Below are 21554 nucleotides of genomic sequence, written 5' to 3'. Positions count from 1 at the left end.
AGGAACGTTTCTTACACGTATTGCCTCAACCACGTGTTTATTTTCTATTTCCGATTCTCTGAACTTTATCAAGGTTTCCGTCGTGGTTCTAAACCCTTTTTCAAGAATTTTAAGGCACGTGTAAAACTTCTGATGAATTCGGTGTGTGCAGGGGGGGGGGGGAATTTTGTCGGCCTTTCGTCTTTTGAGTTTCAGTTTTCAGTTTTGTTCAGTGTCGTGTGAAGTGCACAATGTCCTCACGTAAACATTTAACTTTAAAAGATAAAGTCGAACTCATTAATACATATGATCGGCAAAAAAATAGTGTTCGCAATCTCCCTGCAAAATTCAAAATTGGGAAGACGCAGGTAAGCGACATCCTAAAGAAAAAAAATGAACTGCTCAGACAATTTTGGCAACACGTAAGTGATCAGGTTCAAAATTCATTCCCGAAAACTGTTGGACTTCAAATTAACAATGTTATGTATGAGTGGTTTTGTTGTGCACGTGCTAAAAAAATTCCCATTAATGGGCCTATTATTAGGGAAAAGGCTTTGGAAGTTGCGAAATCTATGGGAGTCAATGAGTTCAAAGCTTCTGTGGGATGGCTAGACAAGTTCAAAACTCGGCATAAAATTTCTTGGAAAACCGTAAGTGGTGAAGGTGGATCTGTTGATACTTGGGTTGTAACAGAGTGGACCGTCAAATTGGAAGATTTATGTCGTGATTTTGAAGCTAAGGATATTTATAACTGTGACGAAACAGGGTTGTTTTTTAAAGCTCTTCCTGAAAACACAATGAGTCTAAAAAACGAAAAGTGCCAGGGCAGAAAAATTTCTAAGGAACGCTTGACTGTACTATTGTGTACAAATATGCTGGGAGACTTTGAACAACCTCTTGTTATAGGAAAACCACAAAATCCTCGTTGTTTCAAGGGCATAAAGTTGAATCTTTTGAATGTTGACTGGAAGTCTAATAAAAAAGCGTGGATGACACGAGATATCATGAGCAAATGGATAAGTCACTTTAACCAAAACATGATTCGTCAAAACAGAAAAATTATTCTTTTCATGGATAATGCCGCATCTCACCCGCACATCGAATTGTCCAACATTCAAATCGTTTTTCTGCCACCAAACACATCTGCAGAGTGTCAGCCCTTAGATCAAGGGATAATAAAAATTTTTAAACTTCACTACAGAAAACGTGTTTTAAGACATCTTGAACAAAAGACATCTTTTAAGCAAACATGAACAATGTAACATGTGCGAGTGACCTTGCAAAGAAACTCAGCATCCTAGATGCGATTCAATGGATTTCCTCTTCAGTAAATGCAATTAGAAAACAAACTGTCGTGAACTGTTTTGTAAAGTCTGGCTTCTCAAACGCAAAAATTGAAGTTGTGAGCATTAATGTGGAGCACCAAGAAGAACAAGAACTTCAACATCTATTGATAATGTACGATACTTCAGCTACAAGTGACCCTGGCTACAAAGATATAGACTCGAACCTCACTACAGAAGATGGTGCTCTAGATATCAACGACATTATCATCGATATTTTTCAAGAAGTTCCTCATGAGGATGAAGAAATGGAAGGAGGTCATTCTGTCGAGGAACATATTAAAGACGAACCACCGATGAAAATAGAAGAAGCGCTCATACAAATCAATCGTTTAAAAATGTTTTTCGCTGCTGAAGAAGATACTGAAGGACTTTCGATGGTTTCTTCACTCCAAACAAATGTTGAAAACAAAATTATCAGCCGGAAGAAGGTGCAGAAGAAAATAAGTGATTACTGTATATATTTTTCTTAAGATAAAGTCATAATATGCATAGCACAATTGTATGTATATTATTTACAAAAATATTGTGCAAAATCTGTATATAATTTAATTTAATTTTACATTAAACGTTTAACGATTTTTCTTTATCTCTTGTGTATGTAATTGTATATTATTTACAAAAATATTGTTCAAAATCTGTATATATTTTAATTTAATTTTACATTAAACGTTTAACGATTTTTCTTTCTTTTTTTTTTTCTCCCTCAGACTTCTTGTTAGCGGACACTTCTCTCTAACGGACAAATTTTCGTTCCCCATGGCTGTCTGTTAAAGGGAAGTTTCACTGTAATTACATAGGTCATGTCCTGATTAGATATCGATCAGTGCGTTTCTACGGTGTGTCTTTTACATAGAAAAGTTTTGACTTACTCCATCATACCTCTACATTTTTCGTAGAAAAGCGTGCATGGGAGTTGGTGAGCAAAGCCCCCTAGTTATTATGAAATCCTTTATTGCATGTTTCTATCTTTATACAGACTGTACAAAAGAAAACATAGCAATAATACCCATCAACCCATCACAGCTGTGATAATCATAGCCACACTATTTACATATTATATTACATAATTACAGATGATATTATACAAATAGCATGTAACATTCACTGAAGTCCTGTAGTTTCTTCACCAGTGAGGTGGCAAGTCACCATAGGCAAAGGGCATCGGTACAGTGGTGTCAAAAGAATTTAGAGTTTATGGATGAGTTTCATTGAGGATGTGTTTTTGATACCATAGCTCTTTAGAGAATCTCATGAAATGAAAGTTCAGTTGTTGGAGCAGGGTAAGCATCTGAGTTGGGATAAACCCGTCTGTAATGTGCAGTCAATGTTTATTGTGACAGAGAGATTGGGTAGCCCTTGGGCCATATATGGGTAATCTTTCAGTGACAGAAGTCCCATACCTTAGAAATGTCAGTCATACTAGCAAGAAGTTTTACACTAGCTGTTAGCCTGATGTCTCTTATTCTCACTGGGTTTTGGAAATACTGATTGAAGTTGCTAGGTGGTGCTATGTGACTAGCTCAGACCCAGTGCTCAAATGCTTTGTAAAAAGGATAGGTGGAACAGGACCAGGGTATGTCTGCCAGGGGAAAAGGTTGATGACATTGTAGAGTGGATATCATCTTTTAAGGGCACAAAAGGTGATATAGTTGTACATATTGGCACTAATGATATTAAGAGTAGTAGACCCGGCAGAATTACTTAAGTACAGGTCACTGTCGAACAAAAGCCAAGAATTAGGGTTGAATTTGAAAGTGTCTGCAATTTTGCCCAGACACAATAGGAGGGAGTATATGATGAGAGCCTTGTCAATCAATCTGGCCCTGGAAAGATTGTGCAAGGCTCAAGGGATAGAATTTTTTTCAGCCTGGTCTGTACTTGTTAACAGGAGAGACTGCTTCTACAGGGATGGGATACACTTAAATAGAAAGTGTGCAAGAATATTTAATGATGCTATCGAGGCAGTGTTAGGTGGGTTGGAAAACTGCTAGCTTGGGGGGATACAAGGACTAATAGTTTAACAGTAGCCACAGGCAGAGGTGAAGGTGATTCTTGCACAACTTCTATTAGAATAAGTAGCGACCTGGAGTGAGGGGTGTTGGGGGTTTCAGGGAAGGATGGCAGTCAACGTGAAATAGGTGGGTATATGGGATGTGTTAGGGTAACTAGGAATAGAAGCATGTATACCAATGCTAGAAGTATAGTAAATAAATTTGATGAATTTGAAGTGTTGGTCAAGACATCAAAGACGGATATTGTTGGGATAGCAGAGACGTGATGTCACACAGATATAAGGAATGCAAAACGGGAATTTGGGGAGTACAATGTGTACAGAAAGGATAGACAGGATAGAAAGGGAGGAGGTGTTATGCTGTTAATTAAGAAAAACATAAAATCAAAAGAAGTGCACCCAGTTGATATAGATGACCAGTGCACTGTTGAGTCAATTTGGTGTGACATAAGCACTGCAAAAGCAAAAATAAGAGTAGGAGTGTGTTATAGGCCTAATTCCTCGAATGGGTACAATGAACAATTGTACAAAGAAATAGAGTGAGCTAGTAAATCAGAATGTCTTTTAATGGGGGATTTTAACTTCCCAGATATTGACCGGAACTTGTGGGTTGGTCACTCACACACTAGTCAGACTTTTGTGGATTTATTGGATGACTGTTTTCTACAGCAGCAGCATGTTCGAGAGGCAACCAGAGAGAGTAATACTCTTGATCTGGTTATCAGCAGTGATCATTCGTGTATTAAGAATTTGCAGATAAAGGAACCACTAGGTAGCAGTGATCACAGTGTATTGACGTGGGATTTACTTAAAGATTTAATTACCATCAGGGGTAAAGGAAAGTGTTTTTGCTTCCGTAAAGTGAGTACAGTGGTCTCAGAAAGTTTTTAAATTCTGTACAGTGGGATCAACTGATGATGTTATCAACAGTAAATTCTAAGTGGGAAGCATTCAAGGAATTAATCGTGTATGCTACTAAAAGTTTCACCTATTGAGAAATATTGTTCAAGGTTTAGACCTAAATGGTTATCAAATGAACTAATCAGACTCGTAACAGAGAAGAAAAATCCATGGGATGCATATAAATTATCAAGCGACTCAGAAGCTTATGGTAGATATAAGCTAATCAGGTCACAAAGGAGGTTAGGCGGACAAAGGCAGATTACGAGAAATCCTTGGCAAAAGATGCTAAGAAAAACAGCAAGGATTTCTTTCCTTATATAAACTCTAAAAGGCAGGGGATGAATCTGATTGGTCTACTTGACATTGATGGTTCAACTGTTGATGATCCTGCTCAGATAGCAAACAAACTGAATGAGTATTTTGCATCTACATTCACACATGAGGAATTATTAAGGTTTGAAAATGGCAGAAGGTTATCAAATTGTAGCAGGATACTTAATGATTTTGTAATAACTGAAAGCAAAGTGGAGGAGAAATTGTTGAAGTTAAACATAAGAAAAGCACCTGGGGTGGATGGAATCTATCCAGTTATATTAAAGGAGGCAGCAAAGCAACTAAGCAAATCCTTAGCCATAATTATGAGAGCGTCCTTCGACTCAGGGGAGGTTCCCACAGACTGGAGATGTGCAAATGTATCCCCAATTCACAAAGGGGGATCGAAGGGTGACACGAGTAATTACAGACCAGTTAGTTTAACTTCTTTTCCAGGTAAAATAATGGAGTCACTGGTTAAAGATGCATTGCAGTATCATCTAGACAAGACTGCAGCAATAATTCAGACACAGCATGGGTTTGTTAAGGGAAAGTCTTGTCTGACAAATTTGATAGGATATTATGATGTGGTTACAAAGGAACTGGATGCAAAAAATAATTTTGATATCATATATTTGGATTTCAGGAAAGCATTTGACACTGTTGCGCATGGAAGACTATTGTACAAATTGGAGCAGAATTGTATTAACGGTAAGTTGCTACAATGGATAAAAGGATGGTTGAGTGGGAGAAGACAGAGGGTGGTAATCAATGGGTACTACTCTTCATGGACTAATGTTATTAGTGGAGTCCCACAGGGTTCGGTGTTGGGTCCACTGTTGTTTTGTATATTTATTAATGATATTGACGAAGGTATATCAGGCTTAATGTCGAAGTTTGCAGATGATACAAAGATTGGCAGGGTTGTTAATGACAACAATGGCAGTGTGCTACTCCAACAGGATCTAGATAATTTGGGCAGATGGGCTAAGAAGTGGCAACTGAAGTTTAACCTTGACAAATGCAAAGTACTGCATATGGGTAGAAGTAACCCCAGAGAAACGTACCACACTTAAGGTTGTAGAAAATGAAAAAGACCTGGGAGTAATTGTGCAGTCAGATATGAAGTTTTCTGAGCAATGCAGACAGGCTGCCAGGGCAGGTCATGGGGTTTTGTCAATGATATATAGGAATTTTGCTAGCAGGGAAAAGGAGGTGATTGTCCCCTCTGCATAAGGCAATGGTCAGGCCACACCTTGAGTACTGCATACAGGTCTGGAGGCCTCATTTTAGGAAGGATGTAGATTTGCTTGAGTGTGTACAGAGAAGGGCAACAAGATTGGTGAGGGGAATGAAGGGATCCTCTTACCAAGAGAGGCTTAAGTTTTGCAAATTGCAGTGGCTGGAGACTAGGCACCTGCGCAGTGATCTGATTGAGGTGTATAAGGCACTGAATCGGTTGAGCACGCTGAATTTTGATGGGATCCTTCCACTTGTTCAGATTACGAACCTAAGGGGGCATAAATTCAAATTAAGAAAGGATAGATGTAGAATAGATGTACGGAAATTTGCCTTTAGCCAGCGGGTGGTTAATTGCTGGAACAAACTTCCATCTGTCGTTGTGAAAGTTGATAGGTTGAATAAATTTAAGGAGGAACTGGACAGGCATTTGGAGGGAATGGTGTGATTTTTTTTTTTTTTGGCTGATGCTGCATAAGCTCATACACTTGCTTTCTTGCATCACATGCCACTACTACTACTACTACTACAGTCCACCTCAGTAGCCAGAATTCCTGTGCAAACAGGCACTTCAGAGTGGTGGGGAGCAGCAGATTAAAGCTCATATAACGAATGGAGGAGTAAATGATGATGTTTTAGTGTTTTTTTACATAAAGGGCATCAACATGTAACAGATGCTACTTTGCATTCCATTTCAGCTTTTGCGCTCATGTTGAGATGACATCAAGGTGATTATTGAATGCAAGTAGTCAAAAACAACTCCTAAATCAGTGTTCAACTAGGGAGGTACCCCAACCATCGACCTAGGGAGATGGGACACCATCCAGAGGTGGACAGATTTCAGTTTGGCATCATCTTAAGAAGAAGACTACCATAGTGGATTTAGTTTGGTTTATCTTTATTCCATAAGTGGCAATGTATTCTGATAGCTGACTATGAGTTCATAGTTAATTAGCTAGGTTATAATTTGGGAATCATCATCGCATGCCTGAATGGTTGTCAATAGCGTAATATCATCAGCATGCTTATGAAGTTTGGCTTTCCTTGGAGGAATGGTGGCAACACAGCGGTAAAGAGTAATCCTGACAGCACCACCTTGAGAGACTCCTTCCCCATTCCTTTTAATAATTTGTCCAAACCTTCCTTAAACTTATTCAAACTACCCACCTCTACATCTTCAAACAGGCCTATGGGGCTGGGAAATTCCATACTGCAGTAATTGAAGACAAACACCAGCCAAGGAATTAAAAATTTAATATAAAAATAAAATATAATGAAAACACTATCGGAAGACTAAAATATTACAATAAATTACGATAAAAACGTTAAAAATATAGTTAAAAATACCGAAGCAATAAAATTATCTAAAATAAACTGGATTAAAAGCGATAAAACCTGAAGCTTTCGGAGACTGCTGTCTCCTTCTTCAACAGTAGTGTTGAAGAAGGAGATAGCAGTCTCCGAAAGCTTCAGGTTTTATCGCTTTTAATCCAGTTTATTTTAGATAATTTTATTGCTTCGGTATTTTTAACTATATTTTTAACGTTTTTATCGTAGTTTATTTTATTGTAATATTTTAGTCTTCCGATAGTGTTTTCATTATATTTTATTTCTGTATATTTTATTTTTATATTATAGTAAATTTTTAATTCCTTGGCTGGTGTTTGTCTTTAATTACTGCAGTACCCACCTCTACAACAGTAGGTGAAAGTTTAGCCCAACAATTAATTACTCTTCGGCTGAATGTGTATTTCTATGTACCTATCCTGCAACCATCCTCTTCCAATTTAAATTTTGAGAGGGCTATCTTGTCCTTTTTAATGTTTCATTTGAAGTCTCATAGCAGAATATAGCAAAACATACTCTACCTTCTCAACAAGTTTCCCTGGTATTGTGCTACTTTAAAATGTGCTCATATTGTCCCCAGATTTGAAAATTAAAAAATGGCAACCCTACTTTAAGAATTCTACTAATCTCCAACAATTCAAACCCAGGCTTCTCTAAACGAGTGATGAAAACCACTATACGATTGTGGAAGACCACGTGTTGTCTGGGTTGAAAAACCCTACCCGCTTTTCCTGGAATCAGTTAATTACACCTCAACTGAAAAAATCTATAAGAATTCCTCCAGTCGCAAGCTGGATTCTAATACAGATTTCTTCAAAAGAGTAAAACTACTATAAGAGATCCTAACTCAATTCCAAATTAACATACGGCAATTTAACCTTTTGGTTATGTTACATTTGTTTGGGAGTAGTTCAAAATTAGTAGAAGCTAATTTTGAAGGCAAAGTTTGTTTTGCTGTGGGCAATAAGTCTAGGGTTGCCATATTTTTAAATCTCAAATTTGGAACATGCAGCAAAAATGTAGGGCACTTACCACACAGAAGTGACAGCTAAGAAAGTGAAGCCACATGCATCATACTTTTGTGGGACCTATATATACACCCCCACAAGAGTATGATGTGATGTTAACGACAAACCAAGACCAAATTTTCAATCCCTTCCCCACAAGAGCAAAAATATCTCTAATTTCACTATATTTTATAAATATAGTGAAATTAGAGATATAATTATTTAATAAATATAGTGAAATTAGAGATATTTTTGCTCTTATGATAGAGACATAAATATCATTTATTTCTGATATATATTATATACATCATCAACAAAATTATCAAATGTTCGAACAAAACTAGAGGAAAAAAGTAATTTCAATAAAAAGGATTTCATATAATACTTTAATACACATAACACCTACTGCTTATTTCATTTTTATTGCTTATTTCATGTATATTTTCCTTTAATTAGATTTTGAGCAGTTTTGTACCCATGTCAAAATATTTCTTGAACTAAGTACAAGTAATATCAAAATAGTTTCATACTTAATTCTCCTTCGAATAAATTAAATTGGACTGTTTCTTTCACTTGGCCATCATTCTTCATCAAGCTAAAGATTTGCTCAGTCAAGGCACTAGTTGTTTGTTTTTTTGTTTTTGGTTTTTAGGAGCATTAGCAACTAAGGCCATATTGCTCCGGGGATATGCAGTGGTCATTCCCCGACCTTTCCGCACCCTCCATAACTGGTGGTCACGGGCTCGAACCCCGGTCTGATCAAGAAGCGTGTGCTACACACTGCTGCTCCTGCCCACCTGGCTACGAAGGCGCCAAGGTACTAGTATATCAAACTGACATTAATTCTATAAATTTAATCAAATTAATGGATGATACATCAATGAATAAAAGATTAAAAGCAAGATTTTCTCTGTTCTGATTAACATAAAGTAGGACATAGGATTGGCACTCATAGACTGCAACTGACACACTCAAATTGAGTCAGTTGACCACAAAAAAAAAAGGGCAAGATATGATGTGATAATTATTTTATTTTATAATTTAATTAGTATCAGTATTGGCAACTGATGCAAGAAAGCATCAGCCAAAAAAAAGTTTCCCACATCACCTGTACATCCCCTCCAATAATTTGTCTAGTTCTTCTCTGAATTTATTCAAACTATCCAGTAGGTGGGTGATTGTTGGAACAATCACCCACCTACTGGCTGAAGGCAAACTTCTGCACATCTACCTGCGACTATCCTTCCTCAGTTTGAAAACATGCACCCTCAATGTGTAATCTGAGCAAAAAGAAAAGATTCTACTGAGCTTGCTCAATCCATTCAAATCCTCAGACACCTCAATTAGATCACCATGCATATGCTACAATTTGCAGAACTGAAGCCTTTCTTGATAAGACCACCCTTTTGTTCCCTTCACCAATCTCATTGCCTTTCTCTGTACTCATTCCGGCAGATCTACATCTTTCCTAAAATGATGTGTCCACCTTTTATGAACTCAAGATGCAACCTAACTATTGTCTTGCAGAATGGAATAATCACCTCCTTATTCCTGTATATCATTGACAAAACCCCATGAGCTGTCCTAACAGCCTGTCTGCATTACTTAAAGAAATTCATATCTGGCTGCACAATTACACTCAGGTTTTATCCATTTTCCACTACTCTGAGTATAGTACCACACAGTTGATATGTTATTCTGGGATTACTTCTATTAATCTATTTATTGCTTTGGCCTGGGAAGTGGATAGCTGATTGGAGGTTTAATGTATGTTGATGCACTGGGAAATATTATAGACACGGCCACAAACTATTTTTATTAAAATAATAAAAATAAATAAATAAATAAATAAATAAAATACCCATATGCAGTACCTTGCATTTGTCAATGTTAAACTTCAATTGCCATTTTTCAGCCCATCTGCCTAATTTTTCCAAATCTTGCTGCTGCGGCATACCTACATTACTGTCATTAATTACCCCATCAACAAAGGGTGATAGGGTAAATTAAACATTAAGATAAACAGAACTTGGAAATTGTATTCTTGCAAAGCATGTGTGGCAAGACATTTCCAAGTTCCAATTAACTTGAAAATATTAATATTATTAAAATTAAAAAATTTGATAAATTTAATATTATAATTAATTTAAAATTTATTGTAATTATTAATTGAAATTAAAATATAACTATAATTTAGTTTAATATAATCAGGAAATGATATTACGTAGTGATTTCCTATGAAATTTTTCCCTCTATTTAACCACTCTTATACCATGTGGATTTTTTAAAAGTTAGTTTAGCCTTACTGATTAAGTATACCATACAATTAGGTAATGTTTCAGGAACCTTGCTAGAACATTACCTAATTGTATAATACATTTAGTCACTAAGGCTAAATAAACTAACTTTTAAAAACCCCAAAATCTACGTGGTATAAGAGTGGTTATTTAGAGAGAAAACTTGGATATAATTTAGTTTGTTTTATTGTTAATTAGATAAATTCATATTAATTAACCACTAGACTTGCCCAGTTATGTAACTCATATATGAAACTGACGTCGCGTGAAACAGAAATACAATAACATTTTATGCAATGACATATCAATGCATAAAACAGTGAAAATGGATTTTCTCTGTCCAACAGAATGTGAGATTAGCACTCATAAACTGGACTGTTCTGCTCAATTGTTTATTTAATTAATATTATTTAATTCTGCTCATTATTATTTAATTCATTGAATAGTGAATTGTATATGCTATTTTCAATCTTCTATGTTAAAACCGTCTTGTCTCAGTGGTGCATTTACAGCTAGTGTACATATGTACAAACATACACCAATGAGCCAAAACATTATGACCAGAGATTCGTTATGCAAATCAGAGCAACTGCAGGTGAACTACAGTATGAAAAACACCTGATCAGGACATAGTATGAAAAACACCTGACACCGAGCTACATTAATCAGTGTTACTCTTGTTCTTTGGATGGGAAAGCCAGTGGACTTAAGCGAGTTTGACAAAGGCCAAATTGTAATGGCCAGATGACTGGGTCAGAGCATATCTGAAACGGCATGGCTGGTGGGGTGCTCACAGTCAACCATGGTTAGTACCTACCGAAAGTGGTCCGAGGAGGAAAAACCCACGAACCGCCGGCAAGACATTGGATGACCACAGTGCATGGATGCTCGCGAAGGCTTTCCCGGATGGTACGTGGCAACAGAAGAGTGACTGCAGCACAACTAACCAATAATTGGAATGATGGTGACGAGAGTAATGTGTCACAACACACACACACAGTACATCAAACCCTACTGAAAATGGGGCTGTGTAACCGCAGGATGCTCCAAGTGCCCATGCTAACCACAGTTCACCGGCAAAAGCACCTACAATGACCACACGAGCATCGAAACTGGACCTTGAGTGATTGGAAAAAGGTCATCTGGTCTGATGAATCACATTTCCTGTTGCACTATGTGGACGGCTGGGTACGTGTGCATTGTTTACTCGGGGAAGTGATGGCGCCTGGATGCACCGTGGGATGAAAACAAACCGGTGGTGGCAGTGTAATGCTTTGGGCGATGTTCTGCTGGGATACCCTGGGTCCAGTCATCCATATGCTGGGCACTCTGACGTCTACCACCTACCTAAACATCATTGCTGACCAGGTACACCCTTTCATGGCAATGGTCTTCCCCTCTGGTGGTGCCATCTTTCAGCAGGATTGTGCGCCATGCCACACCGCCCGTATTGTTTGAGACTGGTATGCGGAACATGAGGAAGACTTCCAGGTATTGCCCTGGCCTTCAAATTCTCCAGACATCAATCCCATCGAGCATCTGTGGTTTGTGTTGGAACAGCAACTCCGAGCTGCAACTGATGTTGGTACCAGATATAACAAGACACATTTAGACATCTTGTAGCATCCATGCCTCCCCGTGTACGAGCTGTTTTGGCTGCACATGGAGGAACTACATCATATTAGGTAGGTGGTCATAATGTTTTGGCTCATCGGTGTATGTGCCACTGTTGAAATACACATCCAAACACACAATTTTATTCCAGCGAGTGCCCCCAAAATGCCACAGCATCTTAAAGCAACAACTGAATTAAATACGCAAGTTCTGTCTCCACATTTGCACAGGAAAAAACTGCAAACCTACTTTAATAATTCCTCCAGTCTATAATGGTTTTAACCTAGATCTCTCCAAACATTGTTCATTGATCACTGGGCAGTGATCACAGTGCACTGATGTGAGATTTACTTAAAGATGTAACTACCATCAGGGATAAAGGGAAGGGTTTTTGCTTTCATAAAGGTGAATATGGTGGTCTCAGACAGTTTTTAAATTCTGTACTGTGGGACCAACTGATGATGTAACCAACAGCAAATTCTAAATGGGAAGCATTCAAGGAAGTAATCTTGGAAGCTACTAGGCTTTTTGTTCCAAATAAGAAATACTGCTCAAGGTTTAGGCCAAAATTAATGTTAGATGAACTAATGAGACTCGTGGCAGAGAAGAAAAATGGGATACATATAAATTATCAGGCGACATAGAAGCCCATGGTAGATATAAGCTAGTTTGTAATCAAGTTACAAGGGAGTTTAGGCAGGCGAAGGCAGATTACGAGAAATCCTTCGCAAAGGATGCAAAGAAAAACAGAAAATACTTCTTTACTTATTGTAAACTCTAGAAGGAGGTGGATGAATTAGATTGGTCCACTTGATATTGAGGGTTCGACCATTGATGATCCTGCTCAAGTAGCTGACAAACTGAATGAGTATTTTGCATCTACATTCATACATGAGGAATTCTGTAGGGAAGTGGAGGCCAGAAGCTTATCAAACTCTTAACAAGCAGCTAAATGACTTTCTAATAATTGAGAAGAAAGTGGAGGAGAAATTCTTGAAGTGAAACATAAGAAAGGCACCAGGGGGGGGGATGGAATCTATCCAGTTATATTAAAGGAGGCAGCAAGTGAAGTAAGCAAACCCTCAGCCATAATTATGAGAGCATCCTTGGTTTCAGGGGAGGTCCCCACACACTGGAGAAGTGCAAATGTATCTCCAATTCACAAAGGGGTATCAAAGGATAACATGAGTAATTACAGATCAGTTAGTTTAACTCCTGTTCCAATGAAAGTAATTGGAGTCACTGGTCAAAGAAACAATGCAGGATCATCTAGACAAGACTGCAGCTATGGTTCAGGCACAGCATGGGTTGGTTAAGGGAAAATCTTGCCTGACCAATTTCAGTGGATAATACGATGTGGTCACAAAGGAACTGAATGCAAAAATTAATTCTGATTTCATATACTTGGATTTCCAGAAAGCTTTTGATACTGTTGCACACAGAGAGCTCTGTACAAATTGGAGCACTATGGCATTAAGGGAAAGTTTCTGCTATGTACAAAAGGATGGTTGAGTGGAAGAAGAAAGAGAGTGGACAGAGAATGGACACTGCTCATCATGGACTAATGTTATTAGTGGAGTCCCAGGGTTCGGTGTTCGAACCATTGTCATTTTCTATATTTATCAACGATTGGTGAAGGTATAACAGGTTTAATTTCCAACTTCGCAAATGAGACAACGGTTGACAGGGTTGTTAATAACAATAACAACGGTATGTGGATGCAACAGGACTTAGAAAAGTTGGGCAGATGGGCTGAGAGGTGGCAACTGAAGTTTAACATTGACAAATTCAAAGTACTGCATATGAGTAGCAGTAACCCCAGAGTAACATACCAACTGTGCAGTACTACACTCAGGGTATTGGAGAATGAAAAAGTCCTGTGAGTAATTGTGCCATCAGATATGAAGTTTTCAGAGCAGTGCAGATAGGCTTATACAGCAGTTCATGGGGGTCTTGTCAAAGATATACAAGAACTTTGCTAGCAGTTATCCCTTTGTATAAGACAATGGTCAGGCCACGCTGTAAGTACTGTATATAAGTCTGGAGGCCTTATTTTAGGAAGGATGTAGAACTGCTGGAACGGGTACAGGGAAGGGCAATGAGATTGGTAAGGGGAACAAAGGGGTGCTCTTACCAAGAAAGGCCCAAGTTCTGCAAATTGCAACATCTGGAGACTAGGCACCTGCAAGGTGATCTGATTGAAGTGTTTAAGGCTTTAAATAGTGTCGTCGACAAGTCTAATGTGGATTCCAGAAGTTAGGCATTAAATGGAATTCTAACACAGACCTTTTCAAAGAAGTAAAGGAAAAACTACTAGAAATCCTAAATCAATGTCAAATTAACTGACAAATTACCAGGTAGGAACCTACGTTCACTTGTCTCCAGTGTGAAGACCCCTGTCACACCTGTCTTACGCAGCAATGTAGTGTACCGTATCACCTGTAGGGCCTGTAACAGTTGCTACGTAGATGAGACATCGAGACGTCTCCAGGATCGCCTCACGGAACACGACAGAGCAATCCGGCTTGCCGAAACTGACCAGTCCGCGCTTGCAGAACATTTTTGGGCTACCAACCACGATCTTGACCCCAAGCGCGACTTTGAGATAGTGGACCACGCGCGACACTTTCGCCACCGCCTATGGCTAGAGTCACTAAACATAATGAACAACCCTAAGGCATTAAATCGCCAGAAAGGCATGCGTATACATCCAATCCTGGAGACAACCGTTTTATTGATGGATGATCACTGGCGCAAGGCAGCACACGTCCGTGCTACAACAATGACGAATGAGTAACGTGCCACACTTTGCTTGTAATGTATTCAAATTTGTCAGTTGACAAAGGGACACGAGTTCCGAAAGCTACTGAAATATTTTATTTTTATTTTATTTTATTTTATACTGGGTATACTTTAAATAAATATCTATTTGTTAAACTATGGACCCCAGTACTCCAGGCCCATTTGTCACTAAATTACATTCTAATAAAGCTTATACTGATGCTACAACTACTATCTTACAAACAATTCAGTTAAACAGTACAAGCTCAGATTATGCTCAGATTATGCATTTCAGGATGCATATATTCAAATTGAGGAAAGACAATTGCAGAATAGTTGTGTAGAAATTTGCCTTTAGCCAGCGAGTGGTTGATTGCTGGAACAAACTTCCATCTGTCATTGTGGAAGTTGGTAGCTTAAATAAATTCAAGGAAGAACTGGACAAACATTTGGAGCAGATGGAGGTGAATGGCAAGTGGGTTTTTTTTTTTTTTTTTTTTTGGCTGATGCTGTATAAGCTTGCTTTCTTGCATCATATGCAACTACTAATGCTAACAAGTAACAAAACCACTATATCTTCAACAGTGGTGGACTGGGTCTAAAAATATTGGTTTCCAGGAGACAAAGGGGGCCCACTCTTTAATAAAAATGATTTTATTAAAAAATTTTTATTAAAATAGTAATACAACACAAATTTTAGTTGCATACAGTAATAATATTGGAACTTCTATTATATTTTCAAGCCACTAAAAGGTCATTAACATTTTTAACATTTTGTCTAATATGTTATTGCAAGGGGGCCCACTTGCCATCGGGCAAGCTGACACCCTGACCAGTCTGCCACTGACCATCACCATGGACACCGGCAGGATATTTTGCAAGGTGGTGCTTCTGGGAATAAATTTTTTATTCGCCAAATTTTTGAATACACGCAATATCTTATGTTTCAATTAATTCATGAAAATATTAAAAATTGTGTATTACTTTGAAATCCAAAGGTGGTGCACTTGCAACGTGCTGTCGGCACCCAGAGGGTGCTGGTACGTCACAGAGGGCCATGTGTTATGTGGATTCCAGAAGTTAGGCATTAAATGGGATTCTAACACAGACCTTTTCAAAGAAGTAAAGGAAAAACTACTAGAGATCCTAAATCAATGTCAAATTAACTGACAAATTACATTCTAATAAAGCTTATACTGATGCTACAACTACTATCTTACAAACAATTCAGTTAAACAGTACAAGCTCCAACAACCTTGGAAAACAAGTCAAGCCAATCAAAGGAAGCTATAAGAAAAGTATTCCATTCACAACTAATGTAATTTATAAAGTTTTCATTGCTCCTTAAATGAATTTAACAGTGAATAAAAACTTTGTTCATTCATTAAATTAATTAATTCTTGTATCTATATTGAATGTAGCAAAACCCCCACATCACATTTTTTTTTTTTTTTTTTGCATGCAGAATCTTATTCTCATAATAATTATGTTATGCATATAAATACCTTCAGTATATGAAGCTTACAGTATACAATCTTCAATAAGAATAATATATATATTATATAACCTGCTCTGCTTAGGTTTAGCATTTTCTGCCTTGGAATGCAATAGACTACCTCCCCATTTTTATTTCTACATCGGCTTTCTTGTTATAAAAATTAAAATAATAATAATACAGTATAACACATAGTGTCCCAATTCGAGCACTGCGGTATATATATTAATTAAATGCCAAAAAATCGATATTAGTCTTGACATACCGTAAGGAGGGCCAGTCCCAGGAGGTGCCAAAGAGGCTACAGTTCCCCTATGATAACATAATGTTAATTTTTACTGCTATATGGTGAATAATGCTTAATGATTACTGGGTACACTACTTTAGCCCCCCCCCCCACATTTAGAAAATCCTGGGACCGCTCCTGATTGAAAGAATATAAATATAATATAGAGATATATTTCACGAAAACTGATATGAGTGAGCTCCACCACGTAAAAACTACTTTTACAATGTCTCTACCCGTTGCTCTTTTTAATTCCTATAGTTCTCTCGGAAATATTTAGTGACACAAACTTTATTTCCTTGCATTTTTTTTATTAATTACAAGTCAGAAAGGGAAGATTACATGGCATCAAATTTTTCTTCGTGTATCGCAATTTTTTAATTATCAAAATTATTATACGAATAAAAACATTTCGTGTAAAATACGGCCTATATAAATTTTTGAATCCAATGACTCAAGTCCAAGGAAGATCAGTACAGGTAGTACTGTAACCATGGTAATCACTACGTCAATTCGGAAACACTTATACCAACATATGCATGCGCACGCAGATCCACTGACATACACAAGAGCACTGCAAGTAAAGGACTGGTTGGCTAGTGCTCCGTAACCCATATGGATCAGTTAAACACATTAGGAATCTTGACCTACCTTTGCGCTCCCCAGTCTGGAGCATACTCCGCCCTCGCCACACAGGCAAGCCTCGTTTTTCAGCGAACTTTGACTGACTTTCCACTCTCTACCTGGTACCGGTCCCCCCCTTTGACCTTGGCCCTACATCCGAGTGCAACGTCCTTTCCTCTAGCTCTCCGGCTAGAGCATCATCATCACTAGCTCGTGTCTGGGATGGAGAGTAGATGACGTAATCCTCTGCAGCTTTCGTTTCTAACTTCCGTTTAGTGAAGCCTGTTCGGTGCACAGTGACTAAAATCATATGATGAAATTCTGTAAATCTGGAGGTGCTCTGCCAAATAAAGCGATGTTCAGGGGTCCTCCGGTACCATGGCCTCTGCGTATATACATATATAAAGAAAATTAATTATAAAAATGAAAATAAACTTTGAAAGTGCAATGGAAATTTATAGCAATATAAATAATATTACGCTTATTTACATAATGCCATGGATTGACCTTATGAAGGAAAACCGTAAATCATATGATTATTACAGAATACTCTATACAAGGCTGCCAATTTCTCATTAATCAACTAAGTCTAACATGACATAACATAACCGTATATTTATGTATATATATTTATATATTTGTGCGTATGTATATTTATTTATATTTATATTTTCGGATGTATATTTATTTATATTTATATTTGTGCGTATGTACACTGGTGTGTAAAATTTAAGGACCAGTCAGGTTTTCACCTGTAGCTTCTCATAGGAGTGGCCTGGACATGGGAAAAGCATACCAAAGGAACCTCGTGAGGTACAAAAATGATGAAGAAAACAACATCGACACAACAACGGAAACAAAACGGTACAGATGGGCTTTATTCAAAAATGGCAACATAGCACTGGCTGCCATGATACAGATGCATCACTACCAAAGATGGAACATAGGGAACAGGTGGCCCTCAGTAAAAGATATGGCCACCCCTAATGTGGATGCAGGCTTTGCACTGCATGTCCATACTTTGAACAATGTTGTTGATAAGTTCTTGCGGTAACATCGTTCATTTCTCTGTCAGCGCCATCTTCAGCTGGTGAACATTTTCTGGTGGGTGTGGACGTTATGCTGGGCGTCTCCCGAGAGCGTCTCATATGTGTTCGATGGGATTTAGATCGCCGGAACGGGCAGGCCAATCCATACGAACAATGTCCTCACTTTCCAAAAGCATATCAACAGCTGAAGTGCGATGGGGTGTGGCGTTATCGTCCATAAACACGAACTCGGAGCGAATGGCACCTCGGAAAAGACGCACATGGGAAAGGATTACCTCAGTACAGTAGCGTGCACTGGTTTCAGTATCGCCTTCCAGTATCTGGAGTTGTGTATGTCCATCCAAGATAACGCCGCCCCAAACGAGAACACCTCGACCGCCATATCAATCCCTTTCAGTAATGTTTGTGGGGTATACCGTGTGCCAACAACCTCTCGCCAGATTAGCTGACGTCCAGAATCGCTGCTGAGACTGAATCTACTCTCATCAGTAAAGAGTACCTTAAGTAAAGAATTTGTGGTTGTAACCTTTAGAAATAGCGTTGGTCCTTAAGTTTTGTACACCAGTGTATATTTACCTTTTGTAGTTCGTATATAACTTGAACTGCGGCGAAGGTTACACCGCGAGAGTGGTGACGTCGTAACTACTGGGGGAAAATAATAACGAAAAAACTTCCTGTCTAACTCAAGCACGGAGCGAAATAATACAGTTAAAAACTCACATTGGGGCACTGAAAATTAAATCTGAGAATTGCCTCATCCACCCACGTGTATTTAAGTCTGTAAATTTCGTGTGTTCTCTAGTCGTTTTGCCTGTTCTGCAGGACGAAAAAAAAAACGAGTTTCCAAGGATGGAAAAACTTTGATATTCTCGCCTAATACGACTACTCAGCCACGGAGCAAAAAAAAAGTTCATGAAAATTCTTCGCGTCATTGACGGATTCGAACCCGGGCCTTTCCCACACGTTGTGGGAAAGGCGGTGCTATACGCGAAGACATAAATAATGCGGATAGAATGCGATCCCTGTGGGCATCACCTGATTACTTCTCGTACAATATAACCAACCGATGGCTAATTTGGGTCTTTGAGAATACAGTTCTTGGTATTGTTGAAGCAAAAAAAAAAAAAAAAAAACTATTATATTAGGCCACCCTAATATTTAAATTCATCTGCCGTGCTGTGTGTCTTATGTCTGTTAATTGCGTGTGTTCTATGGTCGATTTGTCTGTTTTGCTGGATGAAAATCCCCATTTTCTGGGGTAGGGGGGAAGGAACCTTGCTATCTACGCCTGATTCCGACTAAATGAGTGAAAAAAGCCCATTAAAGTTCCTCGACGTCCTCCCCACACCAGGCCTTTTCCACTCGGTGTGGGGAGGACGGTGACGATACCACGCGTTCTCGAGAAGCTGCGGAAGTCTCCCAGTATCCCCTTATTAGGAGGTTCTCAATCTTTGCGATACTGCCGCACCCTAAAATGATAAATAAATCTGTGCAAGCCTCCCCCAATGAATAAAGCTGATTTCATTTGGCTAGAGCTGAAATAAAAATATACCACTTACTTTTAATAATTAAATTTAAATCTATATGTCAAATAAATGGTGTATTGTCAATGATATATAGAAATTTTTCTAGCAGGGATAAGGAGGTGATTATTCCCTTGTATAAGGCAATGGTCAGGCCACACCTAGAGTACTGTATACAGGCCTGGAGGCCTCATTTCAGGAAGGATGTAGAGCTGCTGGAACGAGTACAGAGAAGGGCAACTAGATTGGTGAATGGGACAAAGGGGTTCTCTTACGAAGAAAGGCTTAAGTTTTGCAAATTACAGTGTCTGGAAACTAGGCACCAGCGGGGTGATCTGATAGAGGTGTACAAAGCCTTGAATGGTTTGAGCATGCTCAATGCTGATGGGATTCTTCCTCTAGCTCAGAAAAATCACCTGAGAGGGCATAAATTCAAATTGAGGAAAGACAGATGTAGGATAGATGTGCGGAAATTTGCCTTTAGCCAGCGGGTGGTTGGTGGGTGGAACAGACTTCCATCCCTTGTCGTGGAAGTTGATAGCCTAAATAAGTTTAAGGCTCAGCTGGACAGGTATTTCGAACGAACAGAGGGGTGAAGTGGAAGTGGTTATTTTTATTTATTTATGTTATTTTTTTTTTTTTTTTTTTTTTTTTTTGGCTGATGCTGCATAAGCTTGCTTTCTTGCATCAAATGCCTCTACTAATGCTAATGCTAATGCTAAAAACAATGACAGAACCTTACAGCGTTGTAAAATAATCATTTCATTAGAAATAAACAAAAAAAATCAAATTTAAAACCTGCGGAAAATTTTTTAAAATAATTTGGAGTCAAGTTTTTGTTTGTGACAGCTTCAGCAGTCAACAGAGAATTCCGAACATTTCTGAGGAATTGTGCCTTACCCAGAGTCGTGCCGAGGGTGAGGCGAACGAGGCTGTTGCCTAGGGTTAAAAGCTGAAAGGGGCGCCAAAAGTAAGATTAAATAATTGACAATGCTGCTATAATTAACAGTAGGGCGCAATTTTTCATTCTTGCCTCAGGTACTAAAATGGCTTGGCACGGCCCTGCCCCTAGTGTCGCACTGTGTCCAAAAGACTAGAATTTTGTAAAGATCAAATTGACGGACATTTATTTTAAGTTTATGTATGCCATTTTATTAATGTGCAAGCATTAATTAAAGTGGATAATATACAGTCCTTGTTTCCTTACTTAAATGATCTTTCTGTTTACTTGCTTTCTCTTCTATTTCCGATGGATCCATCTGTTTATCCCTCGTTACTATTCTTTCCCAACCCCTTACCAATTCCCATACTTCTCCAACCTAAATACCTTTTCTATTCTACTTCTATTGCATTTGCTTGGGACTTGTCCAAGTGGATACAATGAGACGATAATTGATCCTGGCTGCTTCCATGTGGTGGGGGTGTGGACGTGGTGACCAGGTGTTGCTGCTTACCACCTGCTAAGCGCCAGGTGCCGCCCGACAATACAACAACAACAACAACAACAGAACATATCATCACACTTACACACTCAACACACTACATAAAATTGGCCGCCTTTGGTGCAAGGGGCTTAGAGGGGAACAGGTATCCTGTGTGTTATCAGACACTCAGCCTAAAACACTGATGGATCCAATATCTCTCTATTACAGAAGATTTAGGAGAAGTCCGGTTGGCCTGCCTACCTAAAATCCACTCATGCACACCTTCTCGATGGTAGGCCCTGTTACGTCACTTAGGT

At 38.5% G+C, this 21554-nt stretch overlaps 1 protein-coding gene across 3 annotated transcripts in view; it reads right to left on the bottom strand.

Moving 5' to 3' along the window:
- The window catches only part of LOC150080831 (DNA (cytosine-5)-methyltransferase 3A-like), a 945959-nt gene that overhangs the window by 852505 nt on the left and 71900 nt on the right, over positions 1–21554 (bottom strand). For 2 of the 3 annotated variants that reach the window (XM_090382019.1, XM_090382022.1), the window contains exon 2: positions 17269–17626. Coding sequence is in view for 1 of the 3 variants with exons in the window: in XM_090382022.1 (XP_090238148.1) it covers positions 17269–17293 (25 nt within the window). In the remaining 2 variants the exon portion in view is untranslated. Of the gene's footprint in view, positions 1–16596; positions 16694–17268; positions 17627–21554 lie in introns of those variants that run through there. The other variant, XM_090382023.1, reaches the window with a different exon arrangement.

The sequence above is a fragment of the Mastigoproctus giganteus genome, chromosome 9 (genome assembly GCF_048544385.1).
Source record: "Mastigoproctus giganteus isolate SK-2022 chromosome 9, ASM4854438v1, whole genome shotgun sequence".
Lineage (NCBI taxonomy): Eukaryota > Metazoa > Arthropoda > Arachnida > Uropygi > Thelyphonidae > Mastigoproctus > Mastigoproctus giganteus.
The sequence above is the reverse complement of the archived record's forward strand: the minus strand, read 5'-3'. Positions and strand labels throughout refer to the sequence as shown.